This window comes from Mesoplodon mirus (assembly GCF_964341445.2).
Source record: "Mesoplodon mirus genome assembly, chromosome: 8".
NCBI classification, from domain to species: Eukaryota; Metazoa; Chordata; class Mammalia; order Artiodactyla; family Ziphiidae; genus Mesoplodon; species Mesoplodon mirus.
This window is the reverse complement of record NC_138984.1, coordinates 99,311,011-99,333,380: the sequence shown is the minus strand read 5'-3', so window position 1 is coordinate 99,333,380 and position 22,370 is coordinate 99,311,011. Positions and strand designations below refer to the sequence as shown.

General features: G+C 43.6%; 2 protein-coding genes across 7 annotated transcripts in view; both read right to left on the bottom strand.

The window, feature by feature from the left end:
* WDR33 (WD repeat domain 33) overlaps nucleotides 1-4,712 on the bottom strand; it is a 105,800-nt gene extending 101,088 nt beyond the window's left edge. For 2 of the 5 annotated variants that reach the window (XM_082630771.1, XM_082630770.1), the window contains exon 1: nucleotides 4,538-4,711. The gene's annotated coding sequence lies outside the window, so the exon portion shown is untranslated. Of the gene's footprint in view, nucleotides 1-4,537 lie in introns of all 5 variants that reach the window. The other 3 variants (XM_082630769.1, XM_082630772.1, XM_082630773.1) reach the window with 3 other exon arrangements.
* Nucleotides 4,713-9,774: 5,062 nt separating this feature from the next.
* On the bottom strand, nucleotides 9,775-20,647 carry POLR2D (RNA polymerase II subunit D). 2 transcript variants are annotated; one of them, XM_082630385.1, is made up of 4 exons: nucleotides 20,550-20,647; nucleotides 18,077-18,257; nucleotides 12,288-12,383; nucleotides 9,775-10,956 (listed from the first exon to the last, which is right to left on the bottom strand). In XM_082630385.1, the coding sequence occupies exons 1-4, from the start codon at nucleotides 20,620-20,622 to the stop codon at nucleotides 10,878-10,880; spliced, it is 429 nt and encodes a 142-aa protein (XP_082486511.1). In that variant the 5' UTR covers nucleotides 20,623-20,647; the 3' UTR covers nucleotides 9,775-10,877. The 2 variants fall into 2 exon arrangements, with proteins under 2 accessions (XP_082486511.1, XP_082486512.1); XM_082630386.1 differs by lacking the exon at nucleotides 12,288-12,383.
* Nucleotides 20,648-22,370: the final 1,723 nt, after the last annotated feature.

Genomic DNA, 22,370 nt, shown 5'->3' with positions numbered 1-22,370 from the left:
GGGATGGAGGGAAGGAGGGATAAAGCAAATGTGACAAAAAGTTAACAACTGGTGAACAGGGATGAAAAAGTATATGAGAGTTCTTTGTACTAGTATTCCAACTCTTCTATAAGTTCGTATTTATTTCAAAATTTAAAAGTTTAAGCAGAGGGACTTCCCTGGTGGCGCAGTGGATACGACTCCGCGCTCCCAATGCAGGGGGCCCGGGTTCAATCCCTGGTCAGGGAACTAGATCCCACATGCATGCCACAACTAAGAGTTCGCGTGCGGCTACTAAGGAGCCCACGTGCTGCAATTAAGGAGTTGGTGAGCGGCAACTAAGATGCCCTCCTGCCGCAACTAAGACCCAGTGCAACCAAATAAATAATAAAAATTTTTTTGTAAGTTTAAAACATGAAAGAGGGGGAAGCTCTTTTTTTTAAAGAAAACAGCTAATAAATGTAAAGAAATAAGAGCCATGAGGAGAATTTTTGGAGAAAGTTCACTCATTTAATTTTTATAACCCCCAATTAAATAAATGACTAGGCCAACAATCATCAACCACCAGATGACGGGAAAAATGTACCTTTTCAACGAAGAAACCTGATGGACACCACACTAACCAAGTAAACTTAGCATAGTAAACAATGGGGCAAACTAACATCTGGTAATCCTCACCACCTTATTGATCACTAGAAACAGGAGAACCAGACATTCTGTCCTTCCTGATGTAATACAATGTAAATTACGTATCACCATCTATGAAGTATTTTTGCCAAAAATATCTGACCCAAATTTAATCAAACCTCTCTAGATCTAACGTCCAAGTTATAGGAAATTTTAAAAATAGAGAAATAAGTTAAATGCCATTTTAATCATTTAATCAGAAAATCCCAAATGTGGAACATTCTTTAAAAAGTCCATGCCAGAGACTTAATGCTAACTGTCTTAAGCATAATAATGGTTACTGTTTTTATACAGTCTTAGCGGGAGGCTAGTTTGCAATAAAAATACATAAAGTGTAGAAAAATGGCATTATTTTAAAGAGATCCATCCTGAGGTATTCAGGGGACAAACAGCATGATATCTACGTTTAATTTCAATTGGTTGTTGAGGGGAGAGGTATACTGAGAACTAAAGCAAAATGATTAAATGTTAGTAACAGATAAACTAAATGAAAGGCAACAGATGTTCACTGTGTTACTCTTTCAACTTTTCTGGATGTTTTCAGTTTCTCCTAACATAAAAAGATAGGAAAAACGTTACCAGATTATCCCACATACTAATAAAGGGAAATTGCTCCTTAAAAGTATCTTACTAAGTGGGACAGTAAACAGAGCAAGTGCCTATAACAAAGTCAGCCTTCAAGCACAGTTAGGCATTTGTCAACCCACCCAAGAATCTGTTCAAAACCGTTAAGGCATAGTGCCCGGTAGTATGAAGGCAGTCACACAGACCTTAGATTAACCGGAAAGACAGCTGTAAATAAATAAATACTCACTGAAGAAAGACCTCATTAATGGGAAGAGATTTAGTTGGATGTTGAGGAATGGACAAGATATGCATAGTCTGAAAGAGGTCACCAGTAAGGGCCAAGGAGCAGAATAATAAACAAGGTCTGTGTGAAATATGGATCCCAGCAGAGTCATGAAGAGAATTTTTGTAGAAAAATCAATCATTCCTCCATTTTTATAATGCTTAGGCTTTATGAATACAAAAAATATATATAAGGCTCTGAAGCATTTGCCTTCAAAGAGCTGACAAAGTAATGGAAAAGATACTGCTTCAATCAAAATACATTAAATAGAGATATACACAAAAATCTTTAATAACACAGGGAAAGGAGTAATCAGTTTACCAGAGGAATGAGATTATCAGTAAGTTTTCAATAAAGATATTTGAGTTCGTTTTTACACAGTGAAAATGGGGAAGGTAGGAATGGGCAAGATGGATGAAGGGGGGCCAAAAGGTGCAAACTTCCAATTCTAAAATAAGTAAGCTATAAGGATGTAACATATGACATCGTGACTACAGTTAATAACACTATACTGCATATTTAAAAGTTTCTGAGTAGATCTTAAAAGTTCTCATCACAAGAAAACAAAATTGTAACTAGGTATGGTGATGGACTTATTGTGATGATCATTTTGCAATATACACTAATAGCGAATCATTATGTTGTACACCTGAAACTAATACCTCAATTTAAAAAAAAGTGACCTCATCAGTTAAAGTCACAGAAAGAAAAATGCCAAAAATTACTGAATGCTTACTATGTACTAGACACTTTCTTTTACCTTTGAAATAAGTACTATAATTAACATTTTTATATATAAGAAAACTGAAGTTCAGAGAGTGTAAATGACCAAATGGAGAAAAGCTAGTTAGTGGTGAGCCTGGCATCCAAATCTAGGTCTGTCCACTGCTAAAACCCATGGCCTTTACAATACTACCCAGCTCTGGGAATTTACAAGCACTCAAGTTATGAACATAAGGTACAATACAAACGTTATAAAGTCAGTCACTACCAGAAAATACTAAAATGTTCTAGGGCCAGAAAGGATGAGAGTAATGTAAAGATTTTCCAATACTATACATACTTAAGAGTCTCAGAAAAACTTCCACTATTCCAGAAGAAAAAGTTTCAGCACAAGAAACAGTTTCAACACAAATAAAATCCTGGAATAATGTTTGGCAGAAAACTAGGACAATCTGGAATCTTATACAACAAATCTGGAATGCTTAAACAACTGGTAAGTTTATGACATTTAATTAAACATACTTTGACAATGAAGATTTCTAATCTGCAGGCTCTAGCTAATTAATACTACTTTATCTAAAAGTGCTTTTTTTTTTGCTAAGCAACCTCAAAAGGATTACATAAATAGATTCCTAAGTGAAAAGCTTTCACTGATATCTTTGTCAATATATTTATTACAGTTACAAAGCTTTACTTTACCTTACCTTCTTCTTTCTTATTCTGAAATATGAAACAGTTCGAACTTCAGCAATAATCAAATAGCACGTTTTTCCCAAAGTAGTGTGAAAAATATACGGACTTATTACTTAGCAAAGAGAGCTTTGAATAAGCACCTTAAGTGGTTACTAAAAGTATAATTAAAGCCTTAGGTCGGGGTAAAATTGTGATGGCAAAATCTGTCGTTTTAGTATTTTTCACCAACCTAAGAATGCAGGTTAAGCCATCAACTTCAGGGATAAGGATTTATTTTTTCCTAAAGCACTGTAATGTAAGGCCAACTTTCTATGAAAATTCTTCCCCCATATACACAAAGATAAAATTTTTCCCTAAACTTCAAGAAAAAAGGCCAAATACGGAACTAGACGCCTCAACACAAACTCAAACCGATACAGTATTTTGCCACCTTCTAGGCAAGGAGACCAATTAAAAAGTGCAAAAGTATCTTATGGTTATAAAAGATAGGCGTCAAAAGCAATTAAGATGAGGAACAGAAAATTGCCATCAGGGGAAGAATGAACATGTTTCCTTTTAACTAACAGTCTCTAGAAGTTTTGTTTAACTTAAACAGATCTACCACTGCATCACGTTCACAGGCAAAAAATGCTGCGTACACTGAATCTCCAGAGTGTACTTGAAAGTCAGCTCAGTGCTAACAAGAGGTATTCCTTTTAACATAGGCTTTTTGTTCACACTCGTCTTCAAAAGCTCCCGAACAGTCAACTTCATGTCATCTGTGTGGAAATTACTTCAAAACATTCTTGACAGGCTTTCTACAAATAATCCGTGCTTTTCTGACTTGATTTAAACAGGTCCAATTACGGAATTCCCTATCGACCCGCCTCCTTCTCCTTTCTCCGGAAGGACCACCAACCACTAGGGTTTACAACCAAGTAACCAGTTTTTTCCTTTCCGTAAAAAAAAAAAGAGAATGCCTTCTAAGAACCTAAATATCTAGTTGCCAGAAGTCTTAAAATCGGAAACGTGCAGGAGGTTCTTAAGGGACACTTGCAGGGACCATGATCTAAACCAAACAAAATACTAATGTAGCTATTCCAAAGGAGCAGGGGATTTTTGCCTGTCAAGCTGTGGACTTACCCCTGTTAAAATACCGACTTCCAGCCACGATAATAACGAGACTAAACCTTCCGCCGTTTTACAGGTTTCCCATTAACTAACTTCCCGTGACCCCTTCACCCAACCACTCAAAACCACACTCCATTCCACTCTCGGCCCAACCCCTTCCACTCCCGCCCCAGTTTTAACGCGCTTCCCTCCTCCAAACTTCCCAGTTTTTTCCGTGGCCTACCCTACCTATGTCTTCTCGTCGCCACCGGTCCCCAGTCAGGGCCTTAGTCCTACCATGCCCGCCTTTCCCGGTCTGCCTCAAGCCTCTAGCCCCGTCCCCTAAGGCCCGAACCCGCCTCAAAGAGCCCTCGGGAGATCGATCCTCCCAGCTCTTCCAACCCATCCCCAGGCACCCCCCCAGGCCCCCAAAGCACGCAACGGCCGAGCTTGAAAATGGCGGAGAGTGCCGCCGCCTGCTGCAGGCGAGCGGTCCCATGCCGCCGCCGCACTCACCCTGTGGCGCTGAGCAGAGCTCCTAATGACTAGCGAGCGAAATGTTCGTCTTCACAGTCAGGAATGTCTCTCCTGTCTGGCCTCCTCCCTCCCCTCTCAATCCCACTCCTCCAAAAGAGCAGCCGCCATCTTCCCCTATGAGCCACCGAGCGCACGCCCGTGCGTCAGCACGCACCGGCGTACGCTGCTACGTCACAAGCGCCGGAGCCGCCGGGCTCCCTAGGGCTCAATCTGCGCCTGTGCATAGGTGAGAGGCGGGGCCTGACCGGAACCCCACGCGGCTTAGCTGAGTGACTCCTTTGTTCCAACTGAGACGAGGTCGGCGCCGTCGCCCGAGGAGGGAGCGGGTGAGGGTGGTGCTGCCGTACTTTTTTCGCATTGTGAGCTAACCTTGATGCTCTCAGAAGTACCCTGTTTTCGAAAATTTGAATGAGAAATTTGTTCGGGGGCGGTGCTGCATTTGCTAAGTCTGTTTATTCATCCGTGGAATTGGGGGTCCGGCCTGACAATAGCTTAAGAATTTGAAGGAAAGCGCCGAGCTGAGTCAAGCACACAGAGTTCGCGCGTTCCCGGTGCCTCTGAGTTATCGCCTTCCCTCACTGAGTGGAAACCAAGTTATAAAAACTGAGCCCCAGGGTACGACCACTTTGGTAAACTGTTTCCAGTACTAAAACTAAGCATACCCTCCCCTTGAGACTCAGCAGTTCCCCTCCAAGAGGACTGAGTGCATGCGTCCACCAGAGGCTTGCACGGGAATGTTCATAGCAGCTTTTTTTTGTAATAACCAGACACTGGTAACCCCAATGTCCATCAGCAGTTGTAAATAAATTGTGGTGTGGTCATGCAGTGGGCTACTATGTAGCGACAGGAAATTCAGGCATACCTCGGAGGTACTGCGTTTTCAGTTCCAGACCACCGTAATAAAGCCAATATTGCAGTAAAGTGAGTCACACGATTTTTTTTGATTTCTCAGTGTATATAAGTTTATGTTTGCACTGTACTTAGTCTATTAAGTGTGCAATAGCACTAAGTCTAAAAGAAATACATACCTTAATTTCAAAATGCTTTATTGCTAAAATATGCTAACCATCATCTGACAATGCAGGCTTGCCACGAACCTTCAATTTGTAGGAAAAAAATGCAATATCTGTGAAGCGCAATAAAACAAGGTATGCCTGTAATTACCGATAAATGCAACAAACTGGATGAATATCACAGATACTGTTAAATCAGGCACAAAAGAGGACATGGATGATTCCACTTATATGAAGTTCAGAACACGACTTCAAAACAGACAAGTTGTCTTCTAACTTTAGGAAAGTAATTTGGCAGTATGAATCAGGAATTTTAAAAATATTTATTACTGGGCTTCCCTGGTGGCGCAGTGGTTGAGAGTCCGCCTGCCCATGCGGGGGACACGGGTTCATGCCCCGGTCTAGGAAGATCCCATATGTCGCGGAGCGGCTGGGCCCATGAGCCATGGCCGCTGAGCCTCCGCGTCCGGAGCCTGTGCTCCGCAACGGGAGAGGCCACAACAGTGAGAGGCCTGCGTACCGAAAAAAAAAAAAAAAAAAAAAATTAAAACTTAAATAAAATTGAAGGTTCATGGGACTTCCCTGGTGGTCCGATGGTTAAGACTCCCAGTGCAGGGGGCTTGGGTTCGATTCCTGGTCAGGGAACTAGATCCCGCAAGCTGCAGCGAAGAGTCCACATGCTGCAACTAAGACCCGGCGAAGCATGCATGCATGCATGTATAAAAGCTGCTTGCAAAGAAGGCTCAAGCACAGCCAGTTCTGTAAATGCCTCTATCCCAATTGAGACAGCTAGAAAGTTGACTGAATGGAAACTAGCCTATGTGACCAAATCTTTCTGTGTTGCTGTCTACTGAAGTTCAGTTCCTCAGTCCAGTGACACTAGCCTCAAGTGCTCCAGGGCTACCTGTGGCAGGCAGCCACCACACTGGACAGTGCAGATACGGAATATTCCTACCTTGCAGAAAGTTCTGTTGGGCAGCTTTGCCTCGTCTTCCAAAATGCCCAGGTGTCTTCTGGGCTGCTTCCCCACCTACCCCCGTCTCTCTCCTCCAACTGTATTATTTCAGGTACATTCTCAGTTCTCCCTGCACTCCAAGTCAACCTTCGGCAGACGGGGGCAGTGTATTTACTCAATACTCACTACTTAGCACCCCCTGGGAGCCACGCACAGGGAGCGAGGCGCACAGAACCCAAGTCTGAACGTGATTCCAGTAGACAGACCTGCCTTCACCCTGCCGTCGCCACTCACACTTTCTGTTTAGTCCCAAACTGCCCTCCTGCTGCTGCTGAAGGAACAGGCACGGAGAGCCAGCCACAGGCAGACACATTACCAATCACTGTTTAGGGCCTGAACTCTGTCTAGGCCCACTTGCCACCCAGGGGTTGCAAAGGGGTATTTTCGTCCAACAACTTGAGGGCAGTAGCCACATGTATTTCTTCAATATTTCTCATAAGTGTCAGTTTAGATCCTTAATGACGATTGATTTTATATACTAAAATATACCAACACTGGGACTGACTACTGGCCCAGAACCCTCCTCAGGAGAAGTTTGAACTGAATATTAAGTTATCAGGAAATTCTTGTCAATATTCCTAAGTGCAACAGTTGTACTTAACAGAGGAAAGTGTATTTTTAAAATGCATGCTTAAATTTTCAATGAAGTGCCATGCTTTCACACGCTTCCTAGAAAAATATAATAAAGCAAATATGACAAATATTATCTGTTAAGTGCAGGTGAAAAACATAGGTATGATCAATGCTCTAATCTTTCGGCTTTTCTGTGCTTAAAATTTTTCACAATAAAAAACTATAATTCAAAAAGAGTCATGTACCAAAATGTTCATAGCAGCCCTATTTACAATAGCCCGGAGATGGAAACAACCTAAGTGTCCATCATCGGATGAATGGACAAAGAAGATGTGGCACATATATACAATGGAATATTACTCAGCCATAAAAAGAAACGAAATTGAGCTATTTGTAATGAGGTGGATGGACCTAGAGTCTGCCATACAGAGTGAAGTAAGTCAGAAAGAGAAAGACAAATACTGTATGCTGACACATATATATGGAATTTAAGAAAAAAAATGTCATGAAGAACATAGGGGTAAGACAGGAATAAAGACAGACCTACTAGAGAATGGACTTGAGGATATGGGGAGGGGGAAGGGTAAGCTGTGACAAAGCGAAAGAGCGGCATGGACATATACACACTACCAAACGTAAGGTAGATAGCTAGTGGGAAGCAGCTGCATAGCACAGGGAGATCAGCTCCGTGCTTTGTGACCGCCTAGAGGGGTGGGATAGGGAGGGTGGGAGGGAGGGAGACGCAAGAGGGAAGAGATATGGGAACATATGTATATGTATAACTGATTAAATTTGTTAATAAAGCAGAAAAATAAAATAAAATAAATCCAAAAAAAAAAACCTGAAAAAATGTCACCCCACTGGCATATCCTGTGGGCTTCAATGCTTTGGGTTTTTGTTTTTTTAGTTCATTCCTTTTTATTGCTAAAAAGTATTCCACCGTATGGCTGTATCAGACTTTGCTGATCAAATCACTAACTGGTGGACATGGGAATTGTTTCCAGTTTTCGGCTATTATGAATAATGCTGCAATGATTATTCACACAGAAGTCTGTGTAGGCTTCAATGGTTTTAGTAATAAGCTTAAAACAATCATTTTTAATAAGAATGGCTTGTGCTCAAGCCCCATCCAGTAATGCTTTTTCAAGACTCAAGTTTAATACATTTTTATAAAACCAAGATGACGAGAGCTTTCAGAAAAGCTTTTCTGGTTAATGTAGGTTTCTGGTGAAGTGAGGCTTTGACAACATGACATCTTTGTTTTGAATTCTGCTTTTGCAAACAGTACAGTGAGTCTAACTATGTTTCACAGATAATGAAAAGATTTTGCAGGGCCTCCTGTTCACTGGACAGTGAGCTGCTGTCCAGGACTAGACAGAACCCTGACCAGCAGAAAGCACAGACCGGGCTTTGAGTCTGTAACATGGCATGAGGCTGCTTTTACCTGTAATCCCCGGTATGAGTTGTTGTTGTTGTGTTAAATTGCTTCTAGTTGCCTTACTACCTGCCATTTATTAGTTCCTAACTATATGCCAGCCACTTTGCAAGGCTTAATACTCCCAGGTGGCTCACAGGCGGGCACCCCGTGGAGATGGTAGCACCGCCCTGCTCCTGCCACCGAGCGCACGCGGCCTGGATTACAGCTCGGGTCTGCCATCCAGGCCTGTTCTTTTTGTTTCATTGCCTGGTGCCAACCATGGAACTGACTCTCTCTTTTTTTTTTTCTTTTTCTTTTTTTTGCGGTACGCGGGCCTCTCACTGTTGTGGCCTCTCCCGTTGCGGAGCACAGGCTCTGGACGCGCAGGGTCAGCAGCCATGGCTCACGGGCCCAGCCGCTCCGCGGCATGTGGGATCTTCCCGGACCGGGGCACGAACCCACGTCCCCTGCATCGGCAGGCGGACTCCCAACCAGTGCGCCACCAGGGAAGCCCAGAACTGACTCTCTTAAAAGATAATTCTGCAGACTTTGAGTAGGCAGTTGGGTTTGTTTTCATAGTCTGATACCAGTACCAGTGGGTATGCTACCAATTCCTTGCACTAATTTCTTTTTTCTTTTCTTTTTTTTGGGGGGGGCTGTGCCACATGGCTTGTGGGATCTTAGTTCCTTGACCAGGAATCGAACCAGGGCCCTCGGCAGTGAAGGCGCAGCGTCCTAACTACTGGACGGCCAGGGAAGTCCCCCGTGCACTAATTTCTACAAAGCAAGCTGACTAATAACAGCCAACATTTACTGGGGTATAGTGTATGTCAGACACCAATAGGCTCTTTTTCATAATTTTCTCATTCAATCTTTAAAAACATCTGTGGCACAGAAACTATTATCCACATTTTACAATTGAGAACACTGAGTCTCAAAGAAGTAATGTTGCCCAAGGATGAAAAGATTATTTCCTCAAATGCTTCTCTAATTGAGGTATGAATGACATTTCCTTCAAATAATCATCAAGAATATTGGTGACTCACATGCCGCGGAGCGGCTGGGCCCGTGAGCCATGGCTGCTGAGCCTGCGCATCCGGAGCCTGTGCCCCGCAATGGGAGAGGCCACAACAGTGAGAGGCCCGTGTACCATAAAACAAAACAAACAAACAAGAATATTGGTGACTCAGAAACCATGTCATTTCAGAAACTGAAAGACTTTATTAAAGAAATTTTATTTTTGCCTTAGTCAGCAGTTGACATAAAACAACCTTGACTTTTAAAGCCAGCTTTGGTCTTTCCCCAGCCTTTTCTCTGGACCATGAATTCACTTGGAGCCAACAAGTGCCTCAAAGAAAAATCCCCAAACTGTGAAGAAAACAGGCATATTTCCCTTCAGAAAATTCAGAGCCGCAGTGTTTAGTAATTAAAAGTGTTTTCTCCTCAACTTGCCTCAGATGGAGTGACGCCACCGTAGTGGCTCGGGAAGTGGCAGGTGCCCTCCTCCCACGTCTCCTCCATCACAGAACACCTGCTGCTAAGCAGGAGGCCAGAGGTTTGGACCCGATGCCCCATATGAGGACACTATGAAGTGCTCACTCCTTCACATCCGGCCCAGGAAGGAAAAATCTGAATTTGGGAGTGACAAAGTAAGTGCTTAAAGACCACTTACTCCAAATCTATGCTGTGCAGCAATCCAAGAAGAAAGGCACAGTACTTGTCCATCTCAAGGCTATGTGCCCCATAGCGCTCAGCAGTTACCCTCAGGTGTAACTACTCTTCCCTGTCTCCTGGGGTAAGCACAATGACACCAAGGCGCTATCATCCTCTCTTTAAGAATTTCAAACAACGATACAGGTCTCGTTTAATTGCTCCTTTTGCATTTAGGTGAGACTGTTTCCCATACCAGTTTTACATGTTCTAGTATAGCTTCAAAAACTATGAACACACTGAAATTAAAACATGAAATATTAGGAATCAAAAATAACACAAGGGCCAAAGACCGTGATATGAGGCGTCAGCAGTGTGGCTTAGATGCACGTCACCCCACCTCACCCTTCCCAGAGGCAAGCTCAGGCAGCCACTGCAAGGCCTCTCCAAGGTTACTCTGGCCATCAGGGTCCAACAGTCGAGCCTGAAACAGCAACCTAAAGCAAGACCAAGCGCTGGGTTGTTCTATCCAAAGGAAGCCCAAGTGTCTTCTGCAATAGATTTTCTGTGCAAGTCAGCCCTGGATCCTGGGCCAGTGGTGCTGTGCTGGGGATGTGATGTGGTTCCCCCAGCAGCAGTGATATCTGGAGATCAATACTGAAAGCTGCGCTTGGTCTGGATGTCATCAAGAATCTGCTGTAGCTCCTCATCTTCAAACCGCCCCTCCAGGCTACAAGAAGAAAACCAAAAGAAGTGAGTGTTGCAGCGACTGACACTGTTCCCCACCCTCTTCTTTCGTGCGTGCTAATCTTTGAACACCACTGGCCCACCTCTCCGCTTACCCCTAAACGCTGACACCTTTATATTTCAACTCTTATTTCTTTCCTTTAAAAAACATTATGAAGTATTTCAAACATATAAAAGGTATAGAAAATAAGCTAATTTTAAAAGTTATCCCCACTTGATTCCCTTTTTTTTTTTCCACACTGTGTGGCCTGCAAGATCTTAGTTCCCCGAGCAGGGATTGAACCCGGACCCCCTGGAGTGGAAGCTCAGAGTCCTAACCACTGACCGCCAGGGAATTCCCTCCCGCCTTGATTATTAATAAACATGACAGACACAAATCGATGGCTCTGTGTGTGCTCCCCTATTCCAATTCCTTTTCTTCCTTCCCCAGAAGTAACCATTATACTAAATTTGGTATTCATCATCCCTACATGTACTTTTTTTTTCGGTACACGGGCCTCACTGTTGTGGCCTCTCCCGTTGCGGAGCACAGGCTCCGGACGCGCAGGCTCAGCGACCATGGCTCACGGGCCCAGCCGCTCCGCGGCATGTGGGATCCTCCCGGACCGGGGCACAAACCCACGTCCCCTCCATCGGCAGGCGGACTCTCAACCACTGCGCCACCAGGGAAGCCCTACATGTACTTTTATACTAATATTTACTATAGTATATGTAAATGTATCTACCAGCAATATGCAGTACTGGTTTTAAACTATAAGCAATGGCATTGTACCGTATGTATCCTTCTGCAATTTTTTCACTCAAAATTCAATTTGGCATTTGTTGACATTATTCCACGTTGTCCTAGTTCACTAGTTTTTTCACTGCTATATAATAAACATTGTATGATCATACAATGATTTCTCCAGTCTTGATTGTTGTCCAGTTTTTGCTATCACTAACAATGCAGCAATAAACATTGGAATGCATGTCTTCTTTTAAACTACGTATGCGTTGCTTTTAGGACACGTACCCAGGAATGAATTTTGGGGTCATGGGGTATATTCATCTTTAGCTTTACTGGATGTAGCCAAACTGCTCTCCAAAGTGACCGTACTAATTTGCACTCCTATCATCAGTGTACCAGAGTTTCAGCTGTTACACATTTTTGCCAACAATCGGTGTGCTATAAAACCATCAATCTCATTACAAAGGCACTCATTCAACGTTGGTGTTATCTATCTAGATTTTAAATGCACACAGCTTTTAGACACAGTAATTCTACTTGTAAGAATTTATCCAATACACATAGAGCTTTTCACAGCCAGTCCTAACCTTGGGATCAGAGCCTTGGACTCCTCAGCAGTCTCTGGACAAAGGTTGGCTAAACAGGCCAACTCAAACTTATGAAGCTTCTTCTGGAGCAGCAAGCTGATCACAGGGAAGAAAATCAAGACAAACAAACAAAATCAAACAATGATGAATAGGAAAAAGGGCATCAAATGTAGCTAGCAAGGAAGAGAAAAAATAAAGCACTTGCAATCTTCCCATTATGGTTAGGTTTGCTGCAAAATCCCACTTTCAAATCACTTCCTGTTCCTCTTCCTGGAGAACAGGAAGCTACAACGAAATCATGCAGAGACAGTGAAAACAAGGCGAGCACACCAAGGCAGAGAATGCTTGCGATGATAACTTCTGAGAAACTGCTATCTACCTCGAGGACTATACAAGCTTTCCCCCAAGAATGTATCCTGTTGTTCTTTGCTCTTCCTACCACTGTTCTTTGCTTCCTTTGTTATTAATTGTATGTCAAACACATGATGTCAGATGTCCCCAATCTACCAGGCATTTTGACTTGGAGAAAATTCTCTTTTAAGTGTATCTAAAAAATAAATACAGGCATATCTTACTTTGTACAAATCTATGTATAAACTGCATCTTATTTTAAATGTACTTCTAGTTCAAACTGTAAAAAAGAACATCAATACAAATCATATCCTGGATTCTCACACATCGACTTCTTAAAACAGAGGTCGTCCATGGTAAATCTGGCTTCAGAGAGGACCTTAATTATCTGTTCAGAAACAAACATTTCCTGTCCTTACCACTCGATTACAAGCCTATTAGTTATTGTTCAAAATTGAGAAAATAGGGGCTTTCCTGGTGACACAGTGGTTGGGGGTCCGCCTGCCGGCGCAGGGGACGCGGGTTCGTGCCGTGGTCCGGGGGAATCCCATGTGCTACGGAGCGGCTGGGCCTGTGAGCTGTGGCCGCTGGGCCTGTGCATCCGGAGCCTGTGCTCCGCAGCAGGAGAGGCCGCGGCGGTGAGAGGCCCACGTACAAAAAAAAAAAAAAAAAAAAATTTTGAGAAAATAAAGACAGAAAACTGAAAGTCACTACCTAAACAAAATCAATGTTACCATCTTAGTATGCCATTCCAAACGTCTTCCTATGTTTTAGAATACAAACTCACTCATTCTGTTTTGTAACTTTTCGTCACCTAATAAAGCTATTTTCATTTTGTAAAGAAAATACTGTAAACTTAGTTACACAGGCAGAGGTTCATAATGTAGTGTATGTATCATATGGAGGCATTTGTTGTAAAATGAACACATGCTCATTTATAAAAAAATACCACCCCCCCCAAACCCCAACATGGGAAAATAACCTGAAATTCTACCCAGAAATAACCACTGTTAACATTTTCGTGGAGAGTCCACCCCCTTTTACATAATTAAAAACAAAAAAACAAACAAAACAAAACCCCAAAAGGAATTATAACAAATGTTATTCTGTAACTGGCCTTTTTTTCACTCAACAATACAGAAGCTGTTTTCCTTATTAGTACACACATAACTTTACCTTGAATATGGCATTGCACTGAAAAGTTGTGCCATAAATTTATATATCATATTTCCTGCTGTTGAACATTTCTGTTGTTTCCAATTATTCATCATTTAAAATAATGCATTCTAGGGCTTCCCTGGTGGCGCAGTGGTTGAAAGTCCGCCTGCCGATGCAGGGGACACGGGTTCGTGCCCCAGTCCGGGAGGATCCCACATGCCACGGAGCGGCTGGGCCTGTGAGCCATGGCCGCTGAGCCTGCACGTCCGGAGCCTGTGCTCCGCAACGGGAGAGGCCACAACAGTGAGAGGCCCGCGTATGGCAAAAAAAAATAAAAATAAAAAATAATGCATTCTAGACATCATTGTAAATGTATACTTCTTTGTGCACTTGATTGATTACTGTGTGCTTTAAAGAGAAATTCCTGGAAGCAGAATTATTCAGTCACAGGATATGATATGATATAACTGGGTGGCTTCTTTCTGAGCGGCAGTGCCCTAAAAGGGCTTTACCAATATACACTACACTTCCACCAGCAATAAAAGATGGTGCCTGTTGCCTCTACTTCTTACACTAGGTTTCCCATTCTTTTTTTTTTTTTGGCTGTGTCAGGTCTTCGTTGCAGCACGCAGGATCTTCGTGGCAGCGTCTTTCGTTGTGGCACGTGGGCTCTTCGTTGCAGCATGTGGGCTTCTCTCTAGCTGTGGCATGCTGGTTTTTCTCTCTCTAGTTGTGGCGCGCAGGCTCCAGGGCACATGGACTCTGTAGTTTGCAGCACGCGGGCTTCTCTCTAGTTGAGGCACATGGGCTCAGTAGTTGCGGCGTGCGGACTCAGTAGTTGTGCTGCACGGGCTTAGCTGCCCTGTGGCATGTGGGATCTTAGTTCCCCGACCAGGGGTCGAACCCGCGTCCCCTGCATTGGGAGGCGGACTCTTTAACACTGGACCACCAGGGAAGTCCCAGGTTTCCCATTCTTTTTTTTTTTTTTTTAGTTTCTGCTTTATAACGAAGTGAATCAGTCATACATACACATCTGTTCCCACATGCCTTCCCTCTTGCATCTCCCTCCCTCCCACCCTCCCCATCCCACCCCTCCAGGTGGTCACAAAGCACTGAGCTGATTCCCATTCTTTTTAAACCTACTTAGCTATTTTAGCATTTCTTTGATTTCCTAGAGGATGAACATTTCATTTGAATTAGATAGTCATTTGAAGTTCTGATATAAATCAAGTCATTAGAGACTAATAAATCCATTTTTATAAACTGGGTGTCATCTCTTAATTATTTGTTAGAGCTCTTAACATTAAGGATATCAATCCTTTTCCCAGTTTATTCACACTTAGATTTTACTTATGGCACTTTATTTAAAGATATTTATGTAAATTCATTTACTTACTCAACTAAAAATTATTTAGTGCCTACAATAATGAATATAATCAAGTCCTCGCCTTTGCAAAGCTTACAGCCAGCTATAGTCCATCAAGTTTCCCCTCATTTAAAGTCCTGCTAACCAGAGCCAAAACTGTATATTCACTCAAGTTATCACATAGCATTTTTTTTTTTTTGGCGGTACACGGCCTCTCACTGTTGTGGCCTCTCCCGTTGCGGAGCACAGGGTCCGGATGTGCAGGCTCAGCGGCCATGGCTCACTGGCCCAGCAGCTCCACAGGATGCGGGATCCTCCCGGACTGGGGCACAAACCCGCGTCCCCTGCATCGGCAGGCAGACTCTCAACCACTGTGCCACCAGGGAAGCCCCCACACATAGCACTTTTATGCATGATAGTATACATTTAAATCTTTAATTCCTTCAGAAATTATTTTGGTATAAAGTATACAGAGTTACAACTTCATTTAAAAATATTTTCCCAGTAACATACAGTACCATCTTTGCCATACACTGGACTCATATAAAACATAATAGATTTGGATTTGTATCTGTTCCTGAATTTCTATTCTGCTCCAATCATCTATCTATTCTCAGGCCAAAGTGTCACTATTTTCATTACTGTCACTTTTTAATGTATTTTAACAGCTTATAGGGCAAACTCCCCTTCCTTTTCCTTTTTAAAAGTTTTTCTGGGGCTTCCCTGGTAGCGCAGTGGTTAAGAATCTGCCTGCCAATGCAGGGGACATGGGTTCAAGCCCTGGTCCAGGAGGATCCCACATGCCACGGAGCAACTACGCCCGTGAGCCATAACTACTGAGCCTGTGTGCCTAGAGCCCAAGAGCCACAGCTACTGAGCCCACGCGCCTAGAGCCCACACGCGGCAACAAGAGAAGCCACCGCAATGAGAAGCCCGCGCACCACAACGAAGGGTAGCCCTTGCTCACCACAACTAGAGAAAAGCCCACGCACAGCAACAAAGACCCAACACAGTCAAAAATGAATAAATAAATAAATATATTTATTTTTAAAAAAAGTTTTTCTGACCATTCTTACAAATTTTAGATCTTTGGTGGGGGGGGCATTCGTTAATTAACTTATTATTATTTATTTTTCACAGCGGAAGATATATTTTTCTTGGCGCCACTTAGGTAGCCTGTGCTGCCCACTGGTAGGATTCAGGTGATTGGCGCCTTGCCTCAGCCACTGTATGTTTATTTATAATGATCTATTACCACCTCATCTTAATTGCATTATATGGCAAATTATGCTTTATCAGTGGAATAACAGTAACAGCCACAAAACAAATTACAGATGTTCAAGATGGTATAACAATGAATGCACTGTCATCCAAAACCCTACTTACAAAGTTCCGAGCATATCTGAGAATATATATCAATTACCTTGAGGATTTAGGATGGCACTAAATGTATACATTAATTTGAGGAGAAATGACATTTTTACAGTATTAAGATCTCTTATTCGTGAATGTTTAAGTCCACCTTCATTTATTCAAGTCATCTTTTTGGTTCAACACTGCAGTTCTGTATGTAATCTTTTCCCCATGCATATACCCACACTTTTCAGAACAGGCTATACTTCATATACAGCTTTATCACTTCATTTTCTGCACACCTAAATTATGTGAACATCCTTCAATTTCATTTTCTATCATAATTTTCAATGACAATATAGTAGTCCATCAAACGGATTTACCACAATTTATTTAATTACTATTGAATATTTAGTTTCTTTTTAAACTGTGACTATTATTAATAGCTCTCTGACGAATATTTGCATATATACATCTTTTTGTCCACTTGCTTTTCCTTAGGACAGTACTTCTCAAACATTCCACCAGAGTAGAGCGAACAAGTACCCACAGCCAACTCAGGGGCATAGGCACGAATGACTTTCTGCAACTGCAAGGATTTAAGTCTCATGATTTATTTCAATAATTCAGGGACTTCCCTGGTGGTCCAATGGTTAAGACTCCGAGCTCCCAATGCAGAGGGCACGGGTTGGATCGATCCCTGGTCGGGAAACTAATATCTCGCGTGCCGCGTGGTACAGCCAAAATAAATAATAATAAAAATAAATAAATACAACTAAAGTATTAGAAAAAAGAGTTCATATATATCATTTGTTTTACTTCACAATATACTGGTATCCGTTTGCTTTAATGCAGAAATGTTTTAAACCATACCACCAAGTAACACTGATGACACCCAGTTTATAAAAGTGGACTTCTCTAGTGGCTCAAATTATATCAGAACTTCAAATGACTAATTCACATGAGACAATGTTCAGCTTCGAAGAAATCAAAGAAATGCTAAAACAGCTCTTGTTTTCCCTGGGGCCTCCTATATACCCCAGCACCTCACTGTTTCCCAGAGCACATCCAACCAATTTGAGAAGCAATGCCTTAGGAAAAAATGCTAAAAGCCGGTCACCTTTTGAATGGTGAAGCAAAGATCCAGAAAGAATGCTCCTGATTTATACTTATTAACATAGCAAGATCTCTAGGACACATCAGGGAAATAATAAATAAGCTCACTTTATTAAAAAAAGAAAAAAAGCAAAATAAAACAATGCTGTGTGTTTATGGTGTGTATGCCAATGTATGGAACAAGCTCTGCAGGGCTAACAACAAACTTCTGACAGCAGTCATTCTGCATGGAGGTAACTGGGATTTGGGGTACAGCAAAAGGTGGCCAAGGAGGATTCTGACCATATAAGCTATTTCAAAATTTTGACGAAGACATTATTTTACTTACATTAATCGTACAGATGATGCCCACGGGGTGGTGGGGAGGAGCGGGGGAGGCGGCGACAGCATTCTACGTGCAGATGTCTAACAGTCTGGATTAATAAAACTTTCTGTCAGCACTCACCTACGTACACTGGCAATGGTCTCTCTGTTTTTGAAACGACTGAAACGGGCTGTGTAGTTTAAAGTTTTCATGAAGACCTCAGAAAGTTCCTGTTCATCCTCTGCACTCTCATTTTGTTGCTTTCGATGCTCCAGAAGCATATGAACTTCTGAATTTAGAAGTGTCTCAGCTGTTTCAAACTCTATTTGTGAGAAGCATAAATGTCAGCTGAAAATATTCCTCCAAAAGTCAGCTTCTAAACGTTCCTTTTGCCTTTGAGACTATTGGCAAGTCTCTGTCCCTACAGAAATCCAGAGGCTTCATATCCCACAACTGTACAGTATTTTTCAGGTTTTTTGTTTTTGTTTTTGTTTTTGCCATGCCACGTGGCTTGTGGGATCTTAGTTCCCCGACCAGGGATTGAACTCGGGGCCCCCCGGCAGTGAGAGCACCGAGTCCTAACCACTGGACTGCCAGGGAATTTCTAACTGTACAGCATTTAAAAAACAAACAAACAAACAAAAACCTGAATAAAAAGTACCTAGACAAAACCTAAATACGAAAAACAGGTTTAATTTATCATGAAATTAAGAAAACCATCTCCTTCTTAGTTATTACACCATAAAAAAGAAAAGAAACATATATTTCCATTATGCCCAAAACTTCCAAGAAGCTATCCTATGGAAGGAAGTATTTCACCTAGAGTCTATAAAATACAATACTAGAAGCAACCTATATGTCTATAAACAGATAAATAGTATTATGGTACAACCATTAAGTACTACCTAGCCCTTTGAAAGAATAAACAGCTCTACACAATATATCATGAAATTTTTAAAAAGCTGTATGATTTCTATAGCATGATTCTATTTTTGCAAAGAATAAAGTGTATATGTATAAGTATATATTTATAAATGAGCACAGTTTGGAAGCATAAGCACTAAACTATTTACAGTCGTTTCCTCTGGGTGAAAAGGTGTGAAATTTCATGTTTTACTGTGGATATAGTAATTTTTTTTAAAAGGAGGATACTGTCAAGGCTTCCTGCGCTTACTTTGTGTTTTCCAGTACCTGTAAGATGTGATACTTTAAAATCTTAAGCTTTCTACTTATTTTTAAATTATTATTATTATTATTATTTTGCGGTACGCGGGCTTCTCGCTGCCGTGGCCTCTCCCGTTGCGGAGCACAGGCTCCGGACGCGCCGGCTCAGCGGCCATGGCTCACGGGCCCAGCCGCTCCGCGGAATGCGGGATCCTCCCGGACCGGGGCACGAACCCGTGTCCCCTGCATCGGCAGGCGGACTCTCAACCACTGTGCCACCAGGGGAGCCCTTAGTTTGGGTTTTTTAATTACAAATTAAGCACATCACACTGCAAAGAGTAAGTTCTCTGATAGCAAAATGTGCTTTACTCCCAGCCATCTGACAAAGATTCTCTCCCTGACCAAACTCCAGGCTCCTCTCCTGTGCGCCCTCTTCTCCCTTTGGTCCACAGAAACTTGATGAGGGCTTCCCTGGTGGCTCAGTGGTTAAGAATCCGCCTGCCAATGCAGGGGACACGGGTTCGATCCCTGGTCTGGGAAGATCCCACATGCCGCGGAGTAACTAAGCCCGTGTGCCACAGCTCTTGAGCCCGCGCGCCTAGAGCCCGTGCTCCGCAACAAGAGAAGCCAACGCAATGAGAAGCCCGCGCACCGCAGCGAAGAGCAGCCCCCGCTCGTCACAGCTAGAGAAAGCCCACATGCAGCAACGAAGACCCAATGCAGCCCAAAACAAATAAAAATAAAATAAATGCATTTCAAACACTAACAAGATTTCTAATAGCTCCAGGCCGCATCCCTGGGATGACTCTAGCTCTTTACAGTGGCTGTTTATGAAAACTGAAGGCTGCCAAAATAACTTACTCTTTGTTCCAGCCAACACCTTAAGGCAGGGCCCCTGTCTCCCAGCTCAGAGCGAGGGGTGTGGGAGGGTTGGAGTTAACCGCCAGTTAACAAATGCAAAGGGGTTTCAAATGGACCCACACCCCGCTTCCCGCTTTTCGTAATTTTTCACTTCCCCGACCCTACTGAGGCCCCGCTCACTCCTCTCCTTATTCCTTCATTCTCCCTTTAAAATGCCCAGTCACCTCTACAGATCGAAGTTTAGATGAGTCCACGCTTGACTCTCTGTCCTACTGCAATAGTATATTACTGATTAAAATCTGTCCTTTCCCCTTTAGTGCCAGCTTTATCTTTGACACATCCCTCCAGCACTTCGCAGCTCATCGGATAAAACAAACTACTTAAACAGGAGCAAGAGGCCGCCCAGGGGCGGTGTGGAGTTGGGCGCCGACGGCTCCAGGGCTGCAGGCGTGGACTCCGGCTGGCCCGCTCCCGCGGCACCTTACCCTGCCGGCCCGCATCCCCCTCCTCCCTGCCCTTCGCCACGCCTGCCCAGGCCTGCGGCGACCACGCAGGACCACGGGGGCAGTCCGGCAGCCCCAGGCCGCACCTTTGGGAAAGATGAGCTGTGAGGCGTCCTCCTCTACGTCGCCAGCCCGCGGATCACTGCCACCGGCCGCCATCGTCTCGCCGCGCACCGCAGCCCACACCGCCGGAAGCGGAAGCGCCGAGCCGCGGCCACGGAGGGGGCGTGGTCTTGGAGACGGGGCGGGGCTCCATTGGGGATGGGCGGGACCCCGACGAGGCGGGCGGGGCCTAGGGACTTGCTGCGGCCTTGAGCTTCCCTTAAGGAAGCGGAGACAGGCCAGAGCCGCGGGGTCGCGGGGGTTCCCGGAGGGCCGAGGGGCGTCTTGCGCTGGCCGCTTCCGGAGAAACCGTCCTTCTCTTCTCCAGTACGCCCTTCGCCGCGCGTCGTGGGGACTGGTCACTTGGCCTTTCTGAGCCTCAGCTGACTCAACGGTGAAGTGTGGATGAGGACACCTGCTTCCCAGAGCGTAGGGAAGGATTAGATGAGATGCAGGAACGCGCTGACCGACCCAAGGAACTGTCGTTGATGGGAAGCTGGGTAGGTGACTCCGAAAACATATAGTGTAATTTCTTACAATGCCTTAAGCATTTAAAATGTTTGATTTGTAGTGGAATTTTTCCAATACTTCTCAACATGTGGATAGTGATATTGAGAGGCCTGTTGGAACATTTGGATGATACTTAGAAAAGTAAGCAGGGGCTTTCCTGGTGGCGCAGTGGTTAAGAATCCGCCTGACAATACAGGGGACACGGGTTCAATCCCTGGGATCCCTGGTCCAGGAAGATCCCACATGCCGCGGAGCAACTAAGCCAGTGCGCCACAACTACTGAGCCTGCACTCGAGAGGCCATGAGCCACAACTACTGAGCCCGCATGCCACAACTACTGAAGCCCGCGTGCCTAGAGCCCATGCTCCACAAGAAGAGAAGCCACCACAGCCAGAAGCCTGCACACCCGCAATGAAGAGTAGCCCCTGCTCGCTGCAACTAGAGAAAGTCCGCCGGCAGCAACGAAGACCCAATGCAGCCAAAAATAAATAAATTAATTAATTAATTTTAAAAATGATAAGCAAATGAAAAAGTTTCCAACTTGAGAGAAAACAGATGGCTGTACAATGAAGGAAATAATCACAGTGCACTACTTGGCTCAGGCGTGAACCACGTTTAGGTATCATGTGAACTCTGTTAACAGAAAATGAATGAGGATATTACCAGACGAGAATATGTACCTGTATTCTTTTGATTTATAAATATAATTTTCACAAAGTTAATTTACCTTGTATCTGTATTTCCAGAAGAAATGTATCCGGTGAATTAATGGCAGGTTATATAGTATGTTAGAGCTTATTACCGCCTTGAAGGGCTTTCCTACACAGTTCATTACAGCTGTGGACCGATGTCCCGAGGAGTCTGGGGACATGCAGCAGCTGGGTGTGGGAAATGGTCCTGAACTCAGCATAGGCCCCTTTCTCTCATCTATCCATCCAACAGGGCTTTACAGAGCAACTACCAGTTACTGGACTTAACCATGGGCTGCCCCCAGGGCTAGCCGGATACCCAGCACACACAGCAGGAGAGAAGTCAACAGGTGAAGAGAGAAGAAAGGAGAATAACAAATAATACATAGTGATGTTTCATAGGTTGGTTTGTCCACATTTTCATTCAGGAAAACCATCATAAATATTTAAGTGCAAAACCCTGAGGTTAAAAAGATGAATCAGTCCTAGAGCTGTCCCCAAAAGGAGCTCACTAAGAGTGACTGATGCAAGATCTGAACTTATTTTCCATCATAAAAGAAAGTGGCAAGGGGTATGAGAGATATGGAAGGATACAGAGAAAGAGGT